Raw genomic sequence first — 22870 nt, forward strand, 5'->3', positions numbered from 1 at the left:
AATGCTGCCTTTTTATCCTGGAACATTATTCCTGTGACTTTAGCGACGGGCTCTTTTATGAAGTCACCATCTGAGAAAGGTTACCCATGTCAGTCAGTGAGTAGAGGACACCAGAACTGTCCATTGAGGCACGTCCCAGTGTTTTTCTAGCATGGATAAAAAAAACAGTTGCAGAGCTTCAGACTAGCTGCTATTAGCTGAACTTTCTGCTCTTGCTGGGCACCAGTGTAGGTTGACCTTTGGTTTCATACAGGGCTTTCACACCAGCAGGTGCTCTGTGCCGGTTCCGGTTCCCGAACGAAATTTTTGACCAGCCGGTGCATTCAAACTGAAAAAATAACAGGTTCAGAACCTGAAAAGTTGGTTCTCAAGGGAACCAAGAAATACCTGGTTCTTCCCTGAAAACTGTGATATAATTAGTGGGCGTGGGCGCCCTATGTTTAAAAAAGAAAAGAAAAGAAAAGAAGAAGAAGCAGCCACTGACAATGAACATGGAAAAAAGAATGTGGTCGGCAGATTGCCTGTCACGTTAAAGTTGCATTAAATAGCCGTTGTCTTGCTGTGTTGTGTTAGCTCCAGTAGCCACTTCTGCTTTGGATATAGTTACATCTGCAAGATATATAACACGTATTAGCCTCCATATACTTTTGACATACCATTCGCGTTCTACGTCTTCTCGCCATCAACAGCCGATGCATGTTGGACGGCCGGATGAAAACAAACAAACAAACAAACAAACAAACAACAACAGCCTGAAGATGCTCCATGCGATCTGCCATTTTGCCGTAACTGTGTTTGTTTACCGTCATCTTAGTAACGTCCTCCCGCCAGGAAGCACCAAGGTTCTCAGACTCAGAATATTTTACTCTTCGACCATAGCAACGGTTTCGTTTCGTATCAAACAGAAACACTACCTTGCTTCTTTGGTTTTGCCATTTTTGAACACCTGCAGCAAAAAAATCTTCTTTTATGAATCTGGTTTTGTGGACACGCTGTAGCATTCAAGACACTAGCACCACCTACGGTCAAAACTAAATAGTGCAATACAGTCGGGTACAAGTTCAATGTCGTTAGCCTAAAAGTGTAAATACCTAAGTGATATTTCAACGTTTTTGGAAAACAAGAAACAACATAATTTTCAGGAGGCCCATTATATGTTTCATTGATATTGTAACAGTCAGTCAAAAGATGCTATGATAAGCTTAGAATTTGCTGTGAGACAATTAAAAATGGACCACTGGCTGCAGCTGGGACATATTTAACTCGTCTTCTCCAACCCTAAGAGACAAACACATCAGTGTCCCTTTATTAATCCGGAGAGATCACCAGGAGTTTGTCTCAGAAATCAGTCAAGTCGCCCTTGATAGTAACATGAACTTTGACTCAAATAGGCTCTTTTAAGTTCAATAATATTCACTGAAGCCAAATGAATGAGGAGGCGCGTGGTTGAAGCTGTATTCAACATTTATTTTATCATTTTAAAAACTGTTTGAGGACGATCAAAATATAAATACATTTCTCTCTCTTTCACCCTTACACACATACACACGCACATACAGCATCAGAACATACGCCCACTCACACCTGTGCACATACACACAACCCCTGCCCCTGATTTAGATGTTAAAAGGTGCAACAACCCAACCATCGAGTTTAAGATCAAACAGCATCATTCAGACCTCAGAAGCTTTAGAACAGAGAGAAGAGATATTTCGGACCGTTGAGGTGTCTCTTTAACATAACACTGGAGTATTTGTTGTAGCCTGTAGCCACACTGAGGCAGATTACACCTGCTTCCTTATCAACACACTGTCAAAAGCACCAACACAGAGCCAGAAAAGAGGGCGAATAAATGCACGAAAGAGGTTTGGTCCAGTCCTGCAAGGTCTAAAACAGCCTTGAGATGTTTAGTTATGACTTGACATTTAATTTAAATAAACGTGAGCACTGGGACACTGTAGTCCAGGTAGCCTCTGAAATTTAGGATTTCCAGTTCTCCTTGAACTCAGCAAGAGAAAGTTCATGGTTCAAACAGCAAAAATAAAGCACAGATGACCGATTATCTGCGACACCTTAAAATGAACTAAAACCCCTATGGATAAAGTGAAGGCTTAATATAAAAACGTTTTTGAAATAACAGTTGAATATGACGTAAACTGAGCATGACTCACGGTTAATGAGCTGAAACACCAGCGTGGTTATTTGAGAAATGGTTTTCTTCACCTCCGAGTCTGCTTCTGTCTGTCTAAGGATTAAAAATAAACGCGGAAGCCAAGATCCAATCTGCACAAGAAACATCTGGGCTCAACATGTGAGTCAGGAACAAAGTCAGAATAGCGGTTTGAAGCTGCCCCCCCCCACCTCTCCACCCCTCCACCCGTCAGCCCTGTCATTTACTGACTGAAGATCATCTGAAGCTACTGGTTGTTTGGTGACTCTTCAACATCGTCCCATCGGGCCAGAACAACAAAAGAATACGAAAACAGTGACGTTAGACAGCAGTTCATCAGGGCGGATCACGTCCCCTTATCCCACAGGATGAAAAGAAAGAATAGTATCAGCCCTTTACAGATTATCTTAAAAGGAAATTAGTGTTGTTTGTTGTTTCCGTCCCTTCTCCGAGGCAGTGATGAATGTGTCTGTACACTATTTACAACAACACAAAGTGGTAAAATCACATTTCTTTTCTTTCTTTCTTTTTTTTTTTTTTTTGGTGGGGATCAGTTTAAAAGGTAAGGGAGTGAAAAGTTAGGAAAAAAGTTAAAGGTCTAAAATCTGCAGATTGGAGGAGAAGAGAAAGGCGGAGTGTAGCGGGACAAATGTGTCACTACACTACAAGCAGAGCTACAGGGAATTTTATTAAACGCCTATTTAAATAGTTAAATATGAATCTCATCAGATTTCTCCTACGGTCCGTGTAAACACAGGAGCAGGGCTTTTCTCTGGTTGCCATAACAACAGAACTAATCTGAGCTTCATATGTGTGGTAATGAATGAATTAAGCAATATTCTGAACGCATCACCGAAGTGGGTAACATTGCGATTATACAACAATTACCAACAAAATAAAGCGTATAATTAAATATATATTCATGTTGATGGACATTTTGCTCTCAAAAAGTTTTTTGCGAGTGTGCTTCCCGTTTCCATGGAAATACATGGGGTCTGACTAATAACTGGAACACAATCAGAAACATCAGTAGACTCCTATGTGCAATGGAACCCAGTTCACCACTACAGCAGATAATCCGAACCGTAGTAATGACCTAGCAACAGAAATGATTTTCTAGTCCCAGATGAGTGAACTCTGAGCTGACGTTCATGTTTTAACGCGGTCTCGGACTTTACCGAACTTAATCAATAATGCATTTTTTTTTTTGCTTATTCTCATCCTCCTCCAACCATTCATCGAAACTGAGACCACCATATAAATGGTGAAAAAAATCGAAATTAACAACAAACTTTGTAGCGTATTTTTCAGCCGTTTCCTGCTCCAGCTCTGACAGTTACAGTGTTGCCATGGAGATGGATGCAATGCTGCCACAGACTTGGCAGAGCAATATTTTTAGTGAAGAGTCAGTCGTGCTGTAATGCTGATTTGAGCATGTTCTAAGTGTCTTATTGACCAATCAGATTGCTTGGTCGGAACTACTTGTTATAAAATGGCAACGTTAAAAATTGGCACAATACCACGCTTTTAGTAAGACAATTTAAGAAATACACCAGGATGTGGACTGACTAGCTCTGCAGACTGACTGATTAACTACATGATATGTTTAGAAGTTAGAAGAGGCTAGCAAAAAACAAAAAAACAAACAGCTGGTTTACTCTCACTTTAGGGATACTGCATCAGAGTCATGTTTTATGCTGCTTAGTGGAGTGTGTGGTGCAGTACCTGCAGGGGGCGATCATTTACACAGTGGACCTGCCACCCAATCAAAAGTTATTCAGGTGTTTTGGCGAGTAATAGTGTGACTTTTTTTTTTCTTTTTTTTTCAAAACTAACCATGATCATTTGCTAAACCCAACGTGAACTGGAATCATCAGGAAACAGTGACACAACATGAAATGAAAAAGATGACCCCACACCAGCACTGAACCCTACGTCCCAGAAAGAAAACATGGGAAGTGAAGATGAAGGGGCTGAATTAACCTGCACTTTTTTATGCCAGACGAACAATTTGATTAAAAAGAAAACAAACAAAACAAAACAAAAACCTAGACATAGTGGCTTTAAACCAAGCGAGGACAAAGATCTGCCTTTGTAGTGTTGGGTTATTTTATCTGCTTGATTGTGGTTTGGCTTTGTAGGAACACATCACCCAGTTGTTTTCTTTTTTTTTTGTATCAACTACTCACAACTTAAGGCCTGGACAAAAAGTGGGTCAGATCACAGAAACAAAATATCTCAAATCAGTTGTTAAGCACAATAATGTTTGTATAGATGACACAGAGCTGTGTGAAGGATTGGAATTTAATTAATTGTTAGCCACGTTCAAACACTAGATGTGGAGGGTATACGGATATGTGGCAACAACTTAAAAGTCTGGCTATGTTCAGCTTCTTTTTTTATTGTCAACAAACCCCATTAAAACCAATGATGTGTTAGACCGACGCTCTTTTTGGGTCCAAGCAGCAAACTGCAGGGCTTTAAAAACTACAGTTCCTCTAATGTCCACTAGAGGACGACACTGGTGCAAAGAAATGTTTACGTGATTTGTCCATTCATGAAAACAGTTAATTTTTATTCATCTTCATTATTGAACTTTTATCAGGGCGTGAAGTGATACATAACTAAGGGGCGTGGCCAATGTGTGTTGAAATGAGATGCTATCCGACATCAACCCCCCGCCTCTTACTCGTATCTTACAGGTGACGTCTCAGATGGTTTGTCCATAATTGTAAGCAGACATGGTTTATGGTTGGTTTACTTCCCGTGGGATTTGTTGACAGAAATAAACCAGACTTAACATTCAATCTACAACCTAGATCCATCCATGAGTCCAGGTCACATGAGGTGTAAGAAAACAATGATTTGGGTGAAATATTCCTCAAAGCGTCCACGCCCTCTCCTCCTCAATCCTCCAGACGAGCGTCTCGACCACAGATCCTCTAACAGACATTCAACATTCACGGCTGTTAATCGAAGCATCGGCCCAGTGTGGAAGCAGCCGACCGGGGCTGAGTCAGTGAGGCGTCCTCCAATCTGCTAAAGATCAATCTGACAAAAACTCTGCCTCTGTCCTGTTGCCATCAAATTTAACACCGGAGAGGAAAATTAAAAAAAAAAGTTCCTCTTCCAGCTTTAAAGGAAAAGAGAGACAGAGGAATTTGAAATCTTTCTGATTTAAAGCCTCTCTCTCTCTCTCTCTCTCTTTCTCAGTCTAACAGACAGCAGAGAGGTGAAGAGGAAACAAACTCCTGCTTTCAAATGCCTCCCTGCGCACGTCTGTCCGTCCTCTCTCTGTCCCTCTGCCTCTGTGTGTCAGTGTCCTGGTTCTGTGTTGCACCGTGGAGGCCAGCAGGGGGCGCTGTTAAGACGCCTTGCCCAGCTCTATCTTCTTCTGGATGGCACGAGCCGAGTGGTAGATGAGCGAGTCGATCAGTCCGGCCACTGTAGGAGTCAGAGGACAGTGGACAGAGGTGTGGACAGACGGTTAGACTTGATCTAATTCATTCAGCATCCACGTTATATTGTAGTGTATAATCTCAGGTAACACAGAGAGAGACTGACCTGTAAATACACCTCCAATAATGGCACAAACCCCCGTTAGGAAGTGTGTGAATGATCTGCGCAAAGAGAAAAAGTTATTCAGTTATTTTTTAATAAATGTCATGTTTCCTTTAAAATTAAACTTAAATGAGTTCCTAATTGTTATATTTCCTTTAAATACCTTAAACGTCATCTTTAAAAACAAAAACAAAAGTCTTTAGTGATTCATTTAAACTATAAAAATGGTTTTACTATTGAATTAAACTGCTTTCGATCACTTTAAAACACATTTACCCATTAACTAGTATTACAAACACACTGTGTGTGCTCTCTTTAATGCAGTCACTTTATTTTTTACCACATTTCCATGTCATTTCAACTGCAGGATCTCCACAGAGGAAACGACTCTCCATGCCAGCAGGTGGCAGTAGTCACCCACAGCTTGACATCAAATGCTCCTAATGTCACAACCTTTACATCAAGGCCCCAAACTTGGACTATTTATTCGTGTTTCATACTGCGCTGTAAATGTTAGCCTGTTTCATCTTACTTTTAGCTTATTTTCTACATCCATTTTTCTATAGCTGATTTATTTTATTTCACAAATAATAGCTTGAGCCATTTCTTAACTCTTTTAATGTGTTTTATAAAGATCTTTGAACTAATTGAATTTTGATTAAACTTTTCTTGTCTTGTCTCGCATGATCTAACTTAAACAGAGAACATTTATCAATACAGGAAAATAATATTATTGACATTGAGATAATGATTTATGGCTCATTACTTATTCCTGTTTGAATAGTGGTGCAGCGGTGCAGATAAAATATGCTTCGTTTATTTACCAAGCAAAGGAAAGCGGCATGTTTCATATTTACTACCTCAAGTGAGTCTGTAGTAGTGGATTTCCATGGACGGTTTGATAAAGTCGTGTAAATTAGACTGTGTGTGTCTCATTGTTACAACCAACCTGTGTTTCTCTGTGAATTTAACCATCATGGGTGACAGCTCATATAAAACAAAGACGCCCGGCAGCCCCTGGTCTCCTATTAGCCCGTTGGCCACTTTCTCATGCCTTGTTACTGAGAACTGGTTCGTTTTTACTATCTGGAAAAAAACAAAAAGACAACAAAACACTGATCAAAGCTGCTTCTGGACTAACGGCAGCACTTTTTACATACAATCCTGTATTATTATCCTTTATTATCACACTCATCTTCAGCTTAAAGGTGAATTTGTGAAATAATTTTGAGCAGAAGGTTTGACTCACCTCTCCGTCAGTTTTCACATAGATGGTAGGAACGATCTTCACAAAATATTGGTACATCATTGATGCTGTGAGAAGGAACATACATGTTTTAAAATCAACAATGTCAGAACCATAAAAGCAGCATAATGTTTATTTATAATATAAGGTGGATGATTTTTTTACTCAAACGTGTGAGTTTAAGGTGGATAAGATCTACATCACCCTGGAAATAAACTGGGAACACGTAGCACTTATTTTAAAATAAAAAATGTCATTTTCAAATTAATTAAGCTGGTAAATAAAAATAAATGGGATAATGGTGTTTTTTTAGTAACGAACTGAACCACTAGGTGGCGCTGTTTACATTCTCCTCGACGCCATTTACCATCTTTCTTTCCTTCCTCTGTCCTCTCCTTCTTCCTGTGTCCGGTTATGGAGGTCTGCTAGAAAGACGTTTAAACGCCCCTCAAAAATACTCGCAAAACCTATATTTAAGAAGGAAAAGCACCGCCGCTTTAAAAATATAATTCAAGGTAAGTTCGGTTGTGGCTGAGTTGTGTTGAATCTGTTAGAAGTAGTCGGCGGACTACTGGTCGTGTTTATCTGTCAAGGCCACAGGTGACGTTAGCATGCTAAGCCAGCACAACAAACGATCTGTTGTGGTAAAAGTGAAATTGACAGGTTCAGTTTTATCAGGTTTGACGTTAAAAGTCTAAAGGATACATAGCACAAAAAGTACTATGTATGTCATTTTGTTGGAAGATAGAGTTTAAAAACGGAGAACGTTAACTCATATGTGTAACGTGGTAACTGCTAACGTTAGCCTAGCTTCCTATCTGACAGTCATTAACCTCGTCCCCCGAATACATGCAGTCAATGGTCCCTCCTACAAACACTCACCAACCCTACAAGTGTAGATGGTGTGACATTTTTAGATCATATGATTAATAGATTAATTTAGTAGACTGCTCTTAAATCTATTCGTAGATATTAATCTATAGTTCCAATGCTACTGGAAACCATGCACACTTACTTAATTCGTGGTACCAGACCAGCTTGACAGTCTTAAAGCATAGGGGACTTCTAATGGTCTACACTGTCTTTAAAAAAAATAATGTCCTTTCCAGATGCCTGTAGCTGTGGGTCCGTACGGCCAGACGCAGCCGAGCTGCTTTGACCGGGTCAAGATGGGCTTCATGATGGGGTTTGCAGTAGGAATGGCTGCAGGTGCCATGTTTGGCACTTTCTCCTGTCTCAGGTAACTCTTATCTTGCATTCAAACTATTGTGCTTTTAAATAAATACCACATATCTGTTGTGAAATATCATATTGTACACAGTTTATGCCAAAGTTAAAAAAAAAAACAAAAAAACGTTCTCTTCTGCCTGACAGGATTGGGATGCGCGGCAGGGAGCTGATGGGAGGAGTAGGAAAAACCATGATGCAGAGCGGAGGGACGTTCGGCACCTTCATGGCCATCGGTATGGGCATCCGCTGTTGAGGAACAACGTTCTTCATGCAACTATACAGCCATGGGACTTTTCAAATTACTACAACAACAGCTATGTGTCCACTCTGCACTGCTGTCACGCTCTCAACCCACAGTCTAGTTTTGTCAATAAAAGTTCGGATCTGTCAAAAGTTCTTCAGAGTGGACGTGTTATACTTTCTGACGCTGCTGTCTGATTCTACGTGAACTGGAATATCATTTAACGATGCTTGGAAAGCTCACCAGGTGACAACTAGAGCTCCATTTACTAGAAATATTCTAATGCTCTTCTTGTTTCACTCAAGCATTTGGAATGGGAAACATATAAAACGCTCACCAAGGCAACCAGAGCAACCTCATCTGCTACTGACCGTATGTTATGAAGTGTGACAAGCAGATTCATTTGTATATGGACGCGGCTTTGGATGGGAAATTTAGCCAGAAGCTGAAACAGTAACTGGTTCATCCACTGCTCCACATCCAGGTAGGTACAACAGTAGCACAGCTATTGTGGACGTAGCTACTTGAGTATTACTAAGAAGACTCCCAAGACAGCAGAGTCCAGGGTAATGATACGTGATAAAAGCTACATGAAAGTCCCTTCCTGATAACAGATGGAAAACAACGCTGTAAAAACTAACTACACCTGAAAGCAGCCATAAAAGTATCAGCGGGTGCGTTCAAGGGATTTTTACATGTGAAATCGGTGCAGACAGTCTGCATGGTCGTAAATGTTTGGCTCATGGCACATGAATGTCCAGGGAGACTTAGTTTTTGTCTGACAGCCTTTTCGGTGAATACTTTGTAACTAAATGTTAGTGTTACACTGCTGCATCACAGAAAAGCTGAAACTATTATAGAACTGACCTTGTGGCGCTGTGACGTCCGTCCCGTCCAGAGGATTTACGATGCCGGGGTAGTCTTTACCAAATGACAGATGTTTTATCAGATGGGTCATGTTGATCTGCAGAAGACAGAAGAATTAAGAGTTAATTTCAGAAACACCTTGTAAGTTGTGAGCAATAACCACAATGCTTCCATTCACATTCCCCCCCCTGCTATCATCACTGACTTGATACACTGATCTGACTCCCTAAAACACAAGCTTATTTAATAGTGATTTGTGCTACTTACGTTGTCTAAGCCAAAGCTCTGCAGGTCGTGTACTGCAAACAAACGAAACACCATCAACATTTAACATAGTTGCTGAAAAATACATAATATTACATCGAGCGCAGGAAAAGAAATGTGAGTTCTTGATCAGTTTGTGATAGATTACTGCCTCTTGATTCAGCTGTTGAGTCTGATTAGTTTATAGATGGAAAGTCCACATTCACACACGAGTTAAGTTATATCAGCGATGGCAGCTGCCGGTCATGTTCCATCTGCAGGATGTTGAGGCTCCGGCCGCCCACAAATAAGGTTGTATTTATGAACTTTATTGACATATTTGAGATGTTGGACTCAAGTTAGAGACAGATTTATGTATTTTTTTTTTTAAATATATATCAATGCAGCAGAAACAGATTTTTTTTTTGGGTTCCTTTATAAAAACCTGATGTCCCACAATGCAAAATGGTAAAAAAAAAAAAAAATCTTGTGATGTGTGCATAGTGGTCACTGTAAAACTTAGAGGTCTTTCTTATTTGTAACCACACATATATTTTTTTCCATTTTCAATCTTGTGCTCTTCAGGAGCCGCTGGTATTAACGTTATGTTTCAGACTTAACGTACCACAGCTGTATAAGGCCTTACTCACACCTGGTGTTAACATGCGAGTGATCCGATCACACCTGGCCGGCCTTAGTGTTTCACTCTTGGTATTAAAATGCACAGAAAACTTAAGTGCAACGAGCTCAAACAATAGATCTCTACCTACTGGTGTTTGAGAACCACAAACAGCGCTGTCTGCATGCCAGGTGTCATGAGGACATGATACAAAATGTGGAACAAGCTGTAATTGCTCTCACTTACTGAAAGAGACACTTACACAAACCTACTAATATGAAATCATTTCATTTGATAATTCTTGTTCAGATTTATTTGTTACACTTATGCAAGTTCTTGTGGCCACGATGCATTGTGTGTTCGCACAACTGAAACTATGAGTGATCAGATCTCAAAGGGGTACTCATTGCATTTAGGGTGTGTTCACACTTGTACTTTAAACTGGTCACTTGCGTCATGACACCAGGTGTGAAATGGGTCTGAAATCTACGCAGCAGAAATGCCTCGGTGTAAAATCATAAACATTCTCCTTTAAATCCAATATTTTCCTTAGTTTTAGTGGCAAGAAGAGGCCATTACTCACAAATGAATTACTGCTTACGAGCATCTATACCATATGCTTGCAGTGTGTTGTCATACATCAAGAAACAGGAGCATACGATAAATAAAAGCTGTAGTTTGATAAAAATCTGCAAAGAAAGAAGGACTTACTTTCCACAGCGTGCACTGCAGAAAGAAGAGAGAAGAGTCACTATAAAGATGCACGTAGACAATGAACCATGTTATGTCAGTGTGTGTGAGGGGCTGCACAACTCTGACAAGTTCTGTTGTTCATGTTTTTTTTTATGCTCCATATTTTACAGTTAAATGTCAAAGCACCTCTATGGGCAGAAAATGAATGAAAGTTCATTAAAATCTTAACTCCACTTTGAGATTTACTGTGACGTCAGACAATCTCCAACATGAGGATTCGATTTTTTTTTGTCTTTCTGTGCCAAAACCTTTGATCCTCTTGTGATTTAGAAAAAAAAAAGTAAGTATGACTTCTGCCAGAGTAATCGTGCAGCCCCGAACACATGATGTGGTTTTTAACACTTTTAGGTCACTCCAGGCTAAAGGGGGCTTGAGAGGATTTGTTTCAGCCGCAGCCTCATCTGAAGTCCTCCAGTGATTCTTGTCTCTTGTTTCTGCTGCTGAGGCTTTGAACTAAATCGATGCAATCGGTGAAATTAATGAATTCGTAATCTGGCATCAGAGATGAGAGGCCCCCGTTTTCAGGGTATGACACTAAAAGGAACTGCTGCTTTCACAGTTTTTATTTAGCCACTGCTTATTTCCTGCTCTATTTGAATGTACAGGTGAGTGAAACATGTACATCGAGACAAAACGAGAACAGTCCAGTCACACTGATGGAAGGACAGAAAAATCAGGAAAAATCAACAAAGGAAGAAATGAATGGAAGGAATAAAAATGTGAGGACAAGCAAATGAGTGTGAGGAGGTTATGCTTTTTAGGGTTAGTCCAATACATCGTGAGACACGTTTTCATGTGTCTGGTACAAACTGAGGATAAAGCAGAGCTGGAATAGATTTCATCTGTCAGCTCCTGGAAAATAATCAGTTTAGTTCCAGTGCAAATCAATGCGGTGCCATCGTGCTCTAAATGAGGCTTTGACTTAATCTGGTCTGAACAGAAACCGTGGCAGCATTTGGAATATTAAAGTAAAATGCATCAGTCAAACGTTGCTGCAACGTATGAAAGATGATATGAACGACATCTGGCGCACGACTTCCATTCCTCTTCTCCGTCATAGAGAAGAACAAAGTCTTTTTCATAGTTTCAGTTCGTCAGAACTTTTTAACCAGATTAAATCATCTGGTCGCAAGTTCTCAATGCTCAATCTGAAAGCTAAACCAACTCACGCTCTGTGTGGGCCGGGTGATGTTAAAATGATACAAAGACCGTGACAAAAGAAACTCAGCATGCAGGTCCAGGTGTGTGGTTCTATGCAGAGGTTGGATGGATGCATGGGTGCAGACAGACGAAATGATGGTACAAACCAGTCAAAAGTCTCTAAACACTCTTTATTTATATTTGGCAAAAGGAAAAGTGAACTAAGAATCAATTTAAATGAAATGAAATTAACGTAAGTGTCAGGCTATGATATGATGATAATGATATCAGATCATTGCTCCACTCTTTAGGATAAATAAGTCATTTTTTATGAAAACTAAAATTCAGCAAACATGGGAATATGTTTAATTTAGATCAGTAAGTCTGCGCCTCGTTTAAACAAAGCGTGTTAAAAACCTTCGAATGGTTTGGCGTGTTCATAAGAATGATGAATGGACAGTTTGTCTTACCGTGGACATGGGACTGCTGGAAACTTTTTCCCGGAGCGAAGTGGAAATTTCCTGCCACCTGAAGCACAAAGAGAAGAGAAAGGTCAATAAAAAAAGAAAGTGATAACATTCAATGAATAGATGATGTCAAGACAATGAACATTTATTTTGTCACAATAGTTTGAGAAAGTAAATCGTAACACAGCATGAATTAAAGTCGTTTGATGTAATCTAAGAAAACCTTGATGGACAACATATCCAGCAGATTAACTTTAGAATCAGAATCAAACTACCTTGTTGACCTCCAGGAAGCCGTAAACCTGACAGCCTTCGTTCTTCTGCTCCTGCATCTTCTGTGTGAAGCCCTCCCTCTTACACTGCTCGATGGTGTCGGCGTTCTTGAAGGCCCAGCCTCGGCGCCGGTACGCTTCCCGCACGTCGTCGCAGGTGTTACAGCATCTGCAACAGACACACGCAAGGTAAGTAAACACAGTGTTACAGAGACGCACAAACGGACAGAAAACACAGCGTGTGTGCGTGTTGGCGTCTTACTTGAGGTCTTCAGTCTCGGCTCCGTAGCAGCTCTCACATCTGTTGGGGTCCAGTGTGCTGGGATCAAACACTTCGCCGTCGTCAGCCTTACCAAGTTCTGAAATACAACATCCTGGTTATTACTGTTGACCAACAAACATCCCGTGTTCTTCCTGCCTGAATATCACACTGACTCGTTCCTGATCAAAGCAGCGCACATTAAAGCGTTAAACGGGCCGCTCCTACAGGCTGATATGTTCCTCTCATGACTTGATGGAATCTCCATTTTATGCTTTGGTTAAAAATTAATTCTCCATTGTTGTGTTAAACAGGTCCTCATTCACCACGTTAAAACAGCCCTTTTCAAAGCAAGCCGCTTTGTCGCCATCGCTCTCCGTCCTGACAGTGATCTCCTGCTACCCCGCCCCTCTAATAGTGTCGCTTTGACAAACATTCAGCGTATCCGTTTACCACGACAGCGTGGCGCTGTGACGACACATCAGTCCTTCTATTTGTACTGGAGTTGAACCCAGAACAACAGGAGACCCCGAAACAAGTTAAACAATAAAGGTTTGATCGAGGCGTTTGAATGTTTGGCGAACTTAATGCTACTTTACTGTTCGCCACCTGACAGGCTAATGATCAGCGGTTATCCACGGGGTGAAATGAATGATCTCTTTAATACAGTTTATTGACAGCTACGCCACATGTCGCCTTTACAACTGAGCACGGGGCACCTCGCGTGCCAGGAACGCTTCATCGTCGATGTGCAGTGACATCACTAAGGTTGTCGCCACCACAAGGAAGGAAGGGGCGGTCTGAGGCTGAGGGTCTTATGATCAGGACAAATGATCTACTTCAGATATGAGTCAAATGTAAACGGCTCGCTGAAGGACACATCTTCTCTTTCAGGCCACTCATGCCAAAAATGACTATATGGATTTTTATGAGATTATCTGAGCTGGCAGACATGCCACTCACCTTACTAAAAGCTCCAAAAGTGGGAGTTGCGTTCGATGCCCCTGTTATTGGGTCAAACACGGTGCAGTGCAGGAGTTTGTTTGTGGTGTGAATGTGCTCTAACCTCAATTAAACCAAACTATTTAAAATATTCCTCCCACACTCAGCCAGCCTTTCCATAGAAGACTATTGTTAAGCATCAACACATGTTGGAATCAACGTAACCTGAACCACTAACAGTCCTTGATACCCTATGAATACAGGAATCCCCCGTTTACCTTCTCGTTCTCTACCAATGAACTGTACATCCTCTCACACTGCCTGAATTGAATTTCAGTGAAACAAAACGAAACCAAGCGGAACAATTCTGACAACTCCTACAGCACACGACGCATAGGTTTAAAAAAAAAAAAAATGCAAAAGCCCCTCCAAGAAAAACAAAGGACTTTCCAGAAAAAGTTCAAGCGTCAATCCAGACGCTGTCTTGTGCACACATTCCTGTTTGTGTTCCCTGTAGAGCAGCATTCTGCACACTACTACTGAGGGGGACCTGCAGCTCTGTGTGTGCTTTGTTTCAACATGGTTCCATTCATAGTCTGAATGTCAGTCAGAATCTGTCCAGCTGTGTCAGGAGGTTGGGGTCAGCGTGAAGTCAGAGTTTACCGTGTTTTTCCGCCTCCAGGGTGACGGGTTTGAGATCTTTATCCAGCCGCTGTTTGAACAGGTTGTGTTCGACGTCCAGCTGCTGCTCACCGGCCACGTCCATCGCATCTATACTGAGATCTGCAGGGAGGAGGGAGGGGGGGTTTCATTTTCATCAATAACATCTGCCAACGTTAGCACGATAGCTACATGAGCCTGAAGCAGAGAGGTGACAGCACTTACACGCGCAGGGCATGTGAGGGAAAATGACATCAATGTTGATTTTCAGTTTGTCTCCTCGTGACGTGTCGACGTACAGCTCCGGGTGGACCTGCCAGACGAGGACGCATTTTCACTTTGTCAAAACCAGTCTGACACTCAGCGCATGAAAAGTTTAAAACGTCATTAGCTGCATTATAAAAACTGCCTGGATCTTTTCTGGTGCCGAGTTTTGAATTTAAAGGTCAGAGTGAGTGCGTCTGTAATCTTTCAGACTTTCTAGAATGATTAATGACTTCACCAGAAACGACAAAAGACTATTTATTTCACATCCATGTGTGCAGACTGGAAACCTTCAGCAGACTTCTTCACCGTCTGTGTGACTAGACTCATCACACAAGTCAGACAAGAAACACCAGACGGACGTTAACATCACTGTTATGCAATAATTTACAAATGAGGGCCTTCAATCAAAAGCAAAACAATTCCATGAATATTAGTTAACTGGTCAGAAAATGAATAGAATTATCACTACAAGTTAATCTTTTCTGTTTAGTCATTGATTTATTTGACAACAGCCAATAACCAAGAAGCTTTTAATCGCACATGATAAGAACAAGCATCTAATCCTCATGTTTCAGTGTCTGGAACCAGTACACACCTGCACGAAAAATTACTGGAATGATCAAAATATTAACCATTTACAGAAACTGGTTTTGGTGGTAAAACTGGTTATTTCACCTCTGTGTCAAATGTCAAATTGTATTTCACGCTGAGGATTCTTCCCCTCTGAGGAGGATATCCGATAAGAAGATGATAAGGATGAACTCACCTCTTTCGTGAGATAGTACTGCAGCTCAGAGACGAACAGGATGAACATGATGACACCACTGATGATGGTCACTGCGGAGACACAGGGGAAGGGTGTATGTTAGGAATCACTGCGGCTTTTTCAATCCCGTTTCAAGGAGAAATCCTCCTCTAGTCATGTTTTATGATACCAGAGAAAACTGAATGGATTTATTACTACACCTGCTTCACCACTTACTGTGTGTTTGAGAGAGAGAGAGAGAGATCACAAGCTTTTACTATAATAATATTAACATCTGCTGATGTAGTAATTTATGAACCCAGTGATAACATATTTGGAAATGATCGATAAAGTCAGCAGCCTCAAATAATTCAGTATTTAAGGTTTCCAAGTTGAATTAAGACTCCTGTATTATCTAAAGCTGTCTGTTCAGTGACAAATGCTCGAGGTTTGACAGTGAATGGTGAAGGACAAAGGCCAATTATTCTGCACACTCTTGTGAATCACTTTATTCTAGATTGCTGCTGAGCCGTGTTGTAGAGGCAGACTTTCCAGTTCACTGTTAACACATTGGCTCTAGCAACCGGCGAATAAACAGAAACAAACCAGATCAGTAAATATCAAAGCGGCCTCTTTGCATGTGTTGTTTTTGTCGCACCAACTGTCAACAATGCAAATATGTGAAATGGACATTTGAACAGAAGCGTAACTAAGCAAAGCTTTCGACAGAAAGCCATGCGGTAAGTTCTCGAGTACGGTGAAATGCTACCGCAAACAGTGGGTTTGATTCATGCGTTTTCTTCTTGCAATCTGTTATACATTAATAAGGGAAGAAATGCATGACATGCAGACTTTCTGCACCATTATTTGCATAAAAAGAATTAAAATACGCGCACAAGGCCATTCACTAGGCACACTAGTGAAATCTAATGCAATCTAATGTAACAGCTCTGCACTAAATCTTAGCATCAAGAAGGTTTTATTATTCAGTGTTTGACTGAGCTGTTGATTCAACTGTGTTTTCATTGTGCGGTCTGGAGGACTATTGAGAACAGAATATAATAGAATAGAAGAAGAATAGAAAAATACTTTTTTCATCCCCTGGGGAATATTCGAGTGTACTGAACTGCAGTGTGTTGAACACATGTTCCCATTATTCTGACCGTTTTAGTCAGTGGCTGCGTTAAATAACAGAAGCAATTTAGTGTTTAATTCAATCCAGTTGAACAGCACCACAAACTACTTCCTCTGTTACATTAAAATGCATTCATCTTCACCAGGGTACCTAATGAACTGGCAAGTGAGTGAATAGTAACTCTGATGTTGTATATATATTTTGTAATAAAACCTTCATAATTACATATTTACTTGGTTTACATATCTATTCTCCATTCCCTCTATTGTACTTCCCTGTCAACATGCGCCTGTGCTGTTGTAAAAGTCAATAAAGTTAATTTTAAATCTACCTCCAAAATCTAAATCAGGCCAACGTGGCTTGTAATGTAATCTGTGAACGAATGTAAAGTGTTATTGTTTGAAGCAAACTGATTAAAAACTTCCAAAAAAAAACAGTGCAGGTCCAATAACTTTATAATTAGGTGGTATCACAAAGTTTTTTTTTTTTTTTTTTTTGCAAATGCATCTTCAGTTTCTGTTTAGATGTGCACATTTATCACTGAGCTACCTTTACTGCTGCTGCACTGTTTAATTGTCAACGACGCATAAGTTTATCCTGTCGGTGTTGAGGCCTTAGGGGTTATCAGAGGATTTTTTTATGGCTGTAAATTGTTCTTTTGGCCGTATTTGGTTATTTAAAGGAGAAAATAAGCAGTTAGCTTTGTTGTTAGCCGCAGCAGCTAACACCCCTGTGTGTCTGAATGGCTGCTGCTCCCTGATGAATTACAGCCTCTTACCGGTCGCTCCTCCCCACGTCTTCACTCGGAAATCCTCCAGAGTCTTGGGATAAGCGTCAAACTGCTTCAGCTTATTTAACGTGTCCATTTTCTAAGCCACTACACCACCGCTACACACTAATGTTGCCGACAGATTCCTGCACTCCAGACACACATAAGTCCTTCGCCTTCACTTCCGGGACACACGGGGCACGGCTCGACCAATCAGAGCCAGCCGCGTATTTTTTTTTTCCTTTTCCAGGAAATTCACAGAAAAATACAAAAACTGATGAAACGGTCTCAGAAAACTGTGTAAACTTACTATAACTGCTATAACGAAAACAATACACAAAATAATGACATTTAAATTCCATTGAAAATGTAAATTATTAAGACATTTTTAATACAAAAAATACCAGGATCTCCATAAAAACGTTAAGACTTTATAATGAGAATTTGTATTAATTTTCATTAATTAATTAATTTATTTTAGTGTTGGAAATTGATTTTGTTGTTGTTTTATTTATATTTTTATCTATCAATCAGATATTTTAGTTGTTTGTTTAATTTCCTAGGTACATGATGATATGTGATGAATCATTTAATCAGTAGATGTTGTCAGTTTGACCTAAGGTGGTCAGTTTGTCAAAGGTAGATGTAGTTAAACATCTAAATGTCTGTAGAGTTATTTTGCAATTTCACAGGTAAACGTTCACTTAGTTGTGCATGCATTTATTTGTCGATTTAATTTCTTAATTATATTTTTCCAGCCTTGCTTATTCATAATTTATTACACTCCTCAATAAATACAAAATGAAATTAACAAGCAAACGATACAAATTTAAAATAGATGATTGATTTCGTATTTGTTTGGGCTCAGATGAACCTTGTTTATCGGCAGTATCACAAACAATCTCAACTGAAGGAATGCCAATAGCAATGAACAAAGACATGCTTTAATATTAATCTTAATCAAACTTTGTACAGCTCAGAAAACAAAAAGAAAATATTAACACACAGAGACACTGTGAAAGTAAACATAAAAACGAAGGCTTTAAGGTGATGATGGACGGTGTCTGGATGAGGATGACAGCAGGAGGAGTGTTAAAATAGTTCTCAAGTCCTTCGTCACCATCACCGCTCCTCTTCCTCCACCTGAAGCTGGAGATGAGAGGCGAGGCGTCGAGCGAGCCCCTGGTCACCGCGTCCGTCCTGCTCAACCTTCAGTTGACCTATGACCTCGTGTCCAAGGTCGGCCACGGCCGTCTGGACCAGGCGCAGTCGGGTTTCTCTGAGAGAACGCCGATGCTTGGCTCGCCGGTTCTGAAACCAGATCTGAGAGAGACAAAGAGAGGAAGAGATGCTTGTTGCGTGCTAGATATACATATCGTTAGCCTACTAGCATAATTGCCTAAGTCATTTTTTTTTTGACTTACTGTTACAGTATCAATAAAAATACCAAAGTGCTAGCTAAAAATAGTTTTTTCTTGTTTTTCCAAAAACTTTCAAATATGACAATCAGACTTATTCAACTTTTTCTCACTTTTACACACCTGTAACACTAGTAAACACTAACTTCGGTAGCCTCAAGCTCATTTTCTCATTCCAGCTGTTGTTAGAGAAATTGATGTTGAAGGAAGTGGAAACACGTAAAAATAGTTGTAAAACATTCTGCCTGAACCTGTATTCGATCCTCATCCAGGTCGAGTCTCCCTGCAAGCTGCTCCCTCAGCTGGATGCCGGGGTAACAGTTCACCTGAAACACTGTCTCCAGTACGTTCACCTTCAGGACGGACACAAAGATTAGCAGCCCCAACACAAAACAAGCTTTTACGCTAAAAACCATCAACGTTTTGTGATTGGATAGACTCGCTGAATGGAAGAGAACCCATTAGTGGATGGTCAGCTGATCACCTGGTTGTTAGTGAAGGCTGTGCGTGGTCTCCGTCCTATGTACCAGCTTGACGTGGGCCTGGGAGAGTTCAGCTGCTGAGGATGATGCTGCCGTTGTTCATGACGCTGTTGTTGCTTTGAGTAAAGGCCGTTTCCTCTGTTTTCCTTCTCAGCTCCGACTTCTGGGTTAATGGGACAAAATGGAAATGGAGAGCAATCACTCACTGAAGACCCTTTATAACACACATGTAAATAATAACTCACTCAGATGTCGTTGAACAGAATGAAGGGGTTTTCTCAATGTTGGACAAGAATTAAGATTTTATGATGCAAACTAATTTTATACACATTAAAGCTCTAATATTTAAATTCAAAATTAATTCAGGTATTGTATACCTCACATGGCACCACACATTTTTGCTACGACTATTACATTTTTGTAACAACCAAAAGCAAGTGATCAGCTGACCCTGAGTGTCCTACATTATGGATGGGTGGATGGATAAGACCGGCACCAGTTTGCCAGCAGCTAATGTCCAAAAATTTTTAATGTTTTTTTTTCTGGACAAGTCAAAATGACACACTGCAAATGATTACATTTAGGAAAATCTGAGGAAAATAAAGTGAGAACTCATATGAATGACAGGAAAAAAAAAGATATATTTGTTTTCTATTTGTTTTCTATTTAATTCGAGTGTCAAATAGAGCACACTGCAGAGAGAAACATCAAATAAAATGGATTTTTTATGTTAATATCAATGTGCATCACATGCAGTGGGAGACATTTTTGGTGCTCCGTCAGTAAGAGACAGATCCATGGGTGTGAACTCTTAAGTAGAAAACTTTTTCTCCTCACCTGTCCACGGTCGGTGGAGTCCCATGCAGCTCCCGGGCCTTTCCAGCTCCAAACCCAGAATCCGATCTATGGAAAACGCCGTCCTCCTTTCTGCTGTGACAGGAGCCAGAGAGGACGCCATGATGATGGATCAAACTAACTGATCAATAAACAGCCCTAAGAGCAGAACGCCCTCAGCGTGATGATAACAAAAGTGCAAAAAGAAACCAAAGCAAGAGTTCTTCTGATTTAAGTCTCAAGAAAAATAGTTCCACAAAAATCTTGCTGACACACAAGTCCTTCACATTGGTCCTAACCCTAAACTGAGAAGGTGAGTGAGTGGTTTACTCTGAGGTGCATGTGAACCAGCAGGATGACAAACTGCTGCCTGCTGGTTTAAATGGGAGTGAAGGATTTACACTAGCCACCAATTAGAACCAAGAAGAGTTTTTCCATGTGAATGAGGTTCCCTGAGGATCCACACAGCAGCAGTTAATCTCTGCTAATTGTGTGAGTTACCTAAAGACACATATTCAAATGTTCCGCAAAACTCTGCAAAATTACAAGAAACAAAAAGAAAAAAAGAAACAAAAAAACTGCTTAACTTGACGCATTGGAGTATGCATGTGCCCCTGTGTGTGTTTTCCCTCCGGTTATTTACAGTGTATGTGCGAGATCAGGATAGAAAGCCTTTTTTAAAAACCCATCACCATGACAGAGATGCAAAGCAAAACCGTTTCCTTTTCTTCTGAATTACCAAAGTAGAAAATCAGTTTGGTTTTCACACTAAAAACACGTCCGTCCTTCGGTTGCTGGTCCGCGACAGAGTTTAAACTAATAAATAATAATAATGATAATGATGGCAATAATAATGATCCGGGGAGATCCGCTAATGCTATTAGCCTAATCTGTATGTGTTGTGATGCAGATGAAGCTCGTGGCGTCTGAATGCAGTTTGAAGCAGCGGGGAGGAAAACCTTTTCAGGACCAGATTAGCTCCTAATGAAGGCCTGCAGCAGCTTTAAACCAACAGCACACTTGTTTATTTATCCCTCAATGAAAGGTGGCATGGATGTGAGGTTTGCGATGGCTGCATTCAGAGAGGAAGAGACCAGCTAATCTCAAACTCACTGTGATTGGTGAGATACGGAGAAAAAACTCTGCACAACTTAACTGGTGAAGATCGGACACTGCTTGCGTACAATAAGCAAACTAACACAAAGTAGAGGTGTCAGGTTGAAGTGAAAGGCTGTTTTACTGCATCTGGACCAGGATGACTTGGCATCGTTGACGGACCAGTGAATTCTGAATTACACCAACAAAGTCTCAAAGAAAATGCCAGGACATCTGTCCATGAGATGAATCTTAAGAGAAACTGGGTCATGCAGCGAGACAACAAGCCCCTGTCCACGAGTCAAAAGAATGGCACAGCTTCTGAGCAACTGGTGGAGAAGAAAACACATGCACTCTGAGAGATCATCAACATCCAGTGTGTGTTCGTCTGATTCAAACACACATGATGATCACATGTTCAGGCCGACTGATGGAAGCGACACAGGATCACAGAGAGGAGCTGCTGAAACTCCTGAAGTCTGCGCACGAGAAGCTGAATATCGTTGATCAAGTCTCAAGAAAAATAGCTCTAGACTCAACACAGAGAGAGAGAGGAAGATTAGGGAGCAGTTTAAGAAGCTTCACCGGTTTCTGCAAGAGGAAGAGGAGGCCAGGATCAAAGCTCTGAGGGAAGAAGAGGAGCAGAAGAGTCAGATCATGAAGGAGAAGATTGATGCTCTGAGCATAGAGATAATAGCTCTTTCATTCACAATCAGAGTCACAGAGAAGGAGCTGAAAGCTGAAGACGTCTCATTCCTGCTCAACTACAAGTCTGCAGAGGAAAGAGTCCAGCAGTGCCCCCTGATGGATGATCCAGAGATGGACTCAGGAGCTCTCATAGATGTGGCCAAACATCTGGGCAACTTAGCCTTCAACATCTGGGACAAGATGAAGGAGAAGGTCTCCTACAGTCCTGTGATTCTGGATCCAAATGCTGCTCATCCAGACCTCATCCTGTCTGGAGATCTGACCAGTGTGAGATGTGGAGACAGAGGAAGAAGCTTCCAGACAACCCAGAGAGGTTTGATTGCTTCCGAATTGTTCTGGGTTCTGAGGGATTTAAGTCAGGGACCCACAGCTGGGATGTCAAGAAAGTACAGAGTGGTTTGTGGGTGTTGCTGCAGATTCTGTTCAGAAGAAAGGAAAGCACCCAACTAGTCTACGGAGAACAGGAAACCCGTCATGCACACTTTTACTGATAGACTGTTCCCATACTTGAACACAGTAAACACACGGCCAGTCAAGTTGATACCAGTGAAGCTTTAGCGTGGAGGCCTCAAAACAATCCACATTCGTCCTACAAAAACGTTGTTCGCACCATGAGATTCTTTAAAATGATGTAAGTGGTTCAAGTCAAACCATTAAAATTATTCTAACAGCATACAGAACATTAATTATATGCATAACATAATAACCCAATTTAATAACCCAGTTCCATCTATAAAATATACTTTT

The 22870-nt window shown here is 40.8% G+C and overlaps 3 protein-coding genes across 4 annotated transcripts; 1 reads left to right on the forward strand and 2 right to left on the reverse strand.

Moving 5' to 3' along the window:
* Positions 1 to 1446: 1446 nt before the first annotated feature.
* On the reverse strand, positions 1447 to 17768 carry ergic3 (ERGIC and golgi 3). Of its 2 annotated transcripts, XM_047583509.1 has the most exons (14): positions 17596 to 17768; positions 15704 to 15774; positions 14896 to 14983; positions 14674 to 14793; positions 13072 to 13168; positions 12813 to 12978; positions 12541 to 12598; positions 10889 to 10903; positions 9583 to 9614; positions 9316 to 9412; positions 6981 to 7045; positions 6681 to 6817; positions 5735 to 5790; positions 1447 to 5614 (listed from the first exon to the last, which is right to left on the reverse strand). In XM_047583509.1, exons 1-14 carry the CDS (start codon positions 17681 to 17683, stop codon positions 5535 to 5537), a joined length of 1170 nt encoding a protein of 389 aa, XP_047439465.1. In that variant the 5' UTR covers positions 17684 to 17768; the 3' UTR covers positions 1447 to 5534. The 2 variants fall into 2 exon arrangements, with proteins under 2 accessions (XP_047439465.1, XP_047439466.1); XM_047583510.1 differs by lacking the exon at positions 10889 to 10903.
* On the forward strand, positions 7329 to 8603 carry romo1 (reactive oxygen species modulator 1). The gene is made up of 3 exons (XM_047583512.1): positions 7329 to 7492; positions 8087 to 8217; positions 8352 to 8603. The coding sequence occupies exons 2-3, from the start codon at positions 8087 to 8089 to the stop codon at positions 8458 to 8460; spliced, it is 240 nt and encodes a 79-aa protein (XP_047439468.1). The 5' UTR covers positions 7329 to 7492; the 3' UTR covers positions 8461 to 8603.
* Positions 17769 to 18708: 940 nt separating the features above from the next.
* hesx1 (HESX homeobox 1) lies at positions 18709 to 20444 on the reverse strand. Its single transcript, XM_047582285.1, has 4 exons — positions 20324 to 20444; positions 19489 to 19649; positions 19256 to 19357; positions 18709 to 18909 (listed from the first exon to the last, which is right to left on the reverse strand). The coding sequence occupies exons 1-4, from the start codon at positions 20442 to 20444 to the stop codon at positions 18709 to 18711; spliced, it is 585 nt and encodes a 194-aa protein (XP_047438241.1).
* Between the last annotated feature and the right edge of the window lie 2426 nt (positions 20445 to 22870).

Source organism: Mugil cephalus, chromosome 4 (genome assembly GCF_022458985.1).
Source record: "Mugil cephalus isolate CIBA_MC_2020 chromosome 4, CIBA_Mcephalus_1.1, whole genome shotgun sequence".
NCBI classification, from domain to species: domain Eukaryota; kingdom Metazoa; phylum Chordata; class Actinopteri; order Mugiliformes; family Mugilidae; genus Mugil; species Mugil cephalus.

Coding starts and splice junctions, on each gene's coding strand:
- hesx1 (XM_047582285.1), bottom strand. CDS start 20,444: ATGGCGTCCTCTCTGGCTCCTGTCACAGCAGAAAGGAGGACGGCGTTT. Junction 19,650..20,323: donor ACTCCACCGACCGTGGACAG/GTGAGGAGAAAA, acceptor CCATTAACCCAG/AAGTCGGAGCTGAGAAGGAA. Junction 18,910..19,255: donor TGGATGAGGATCGAATACAG/GTTCAGGCAGAA, acceptor TGTCTCTCTCAG/ATCTGGTTTCAGAACCGGCG.
- ergic3 (XM_047583509.1), bottom strand. CDS start 17,683: ATGGACACGTTAAATAAGCTGAAGCAGTTTGACGCTTATCCCAAGACT. Junction 14,984..15,703: donor AGTACTATCTCACGAAAGAG/GTGAGTTCATCC, acceptor CTCGTCTGGCAG/GTCCACCCGGAGCTGTACGT. Junction 6,818..6,980: donor ATGTGAAAACTGACGGAGAG/GTGAGTCAAACC, acceptor GTTTTTTTCCAG/ATAGTAAAAACGAACCAGTT.
- romo1 (XM_047583512.1), top strand. CDS start 8,087: ATGCCTGTAGCTGTGGGTCCGTACGGCCAGACGCAGCCGAGCTGCTTT. Junction 8,218..8,351: donor GGCACTTTCTCCTGTCTCAG/GTAACTCTTATC, acceptor TCTGCCTGACAG/GATTGGGATGCGCGGCAGGG.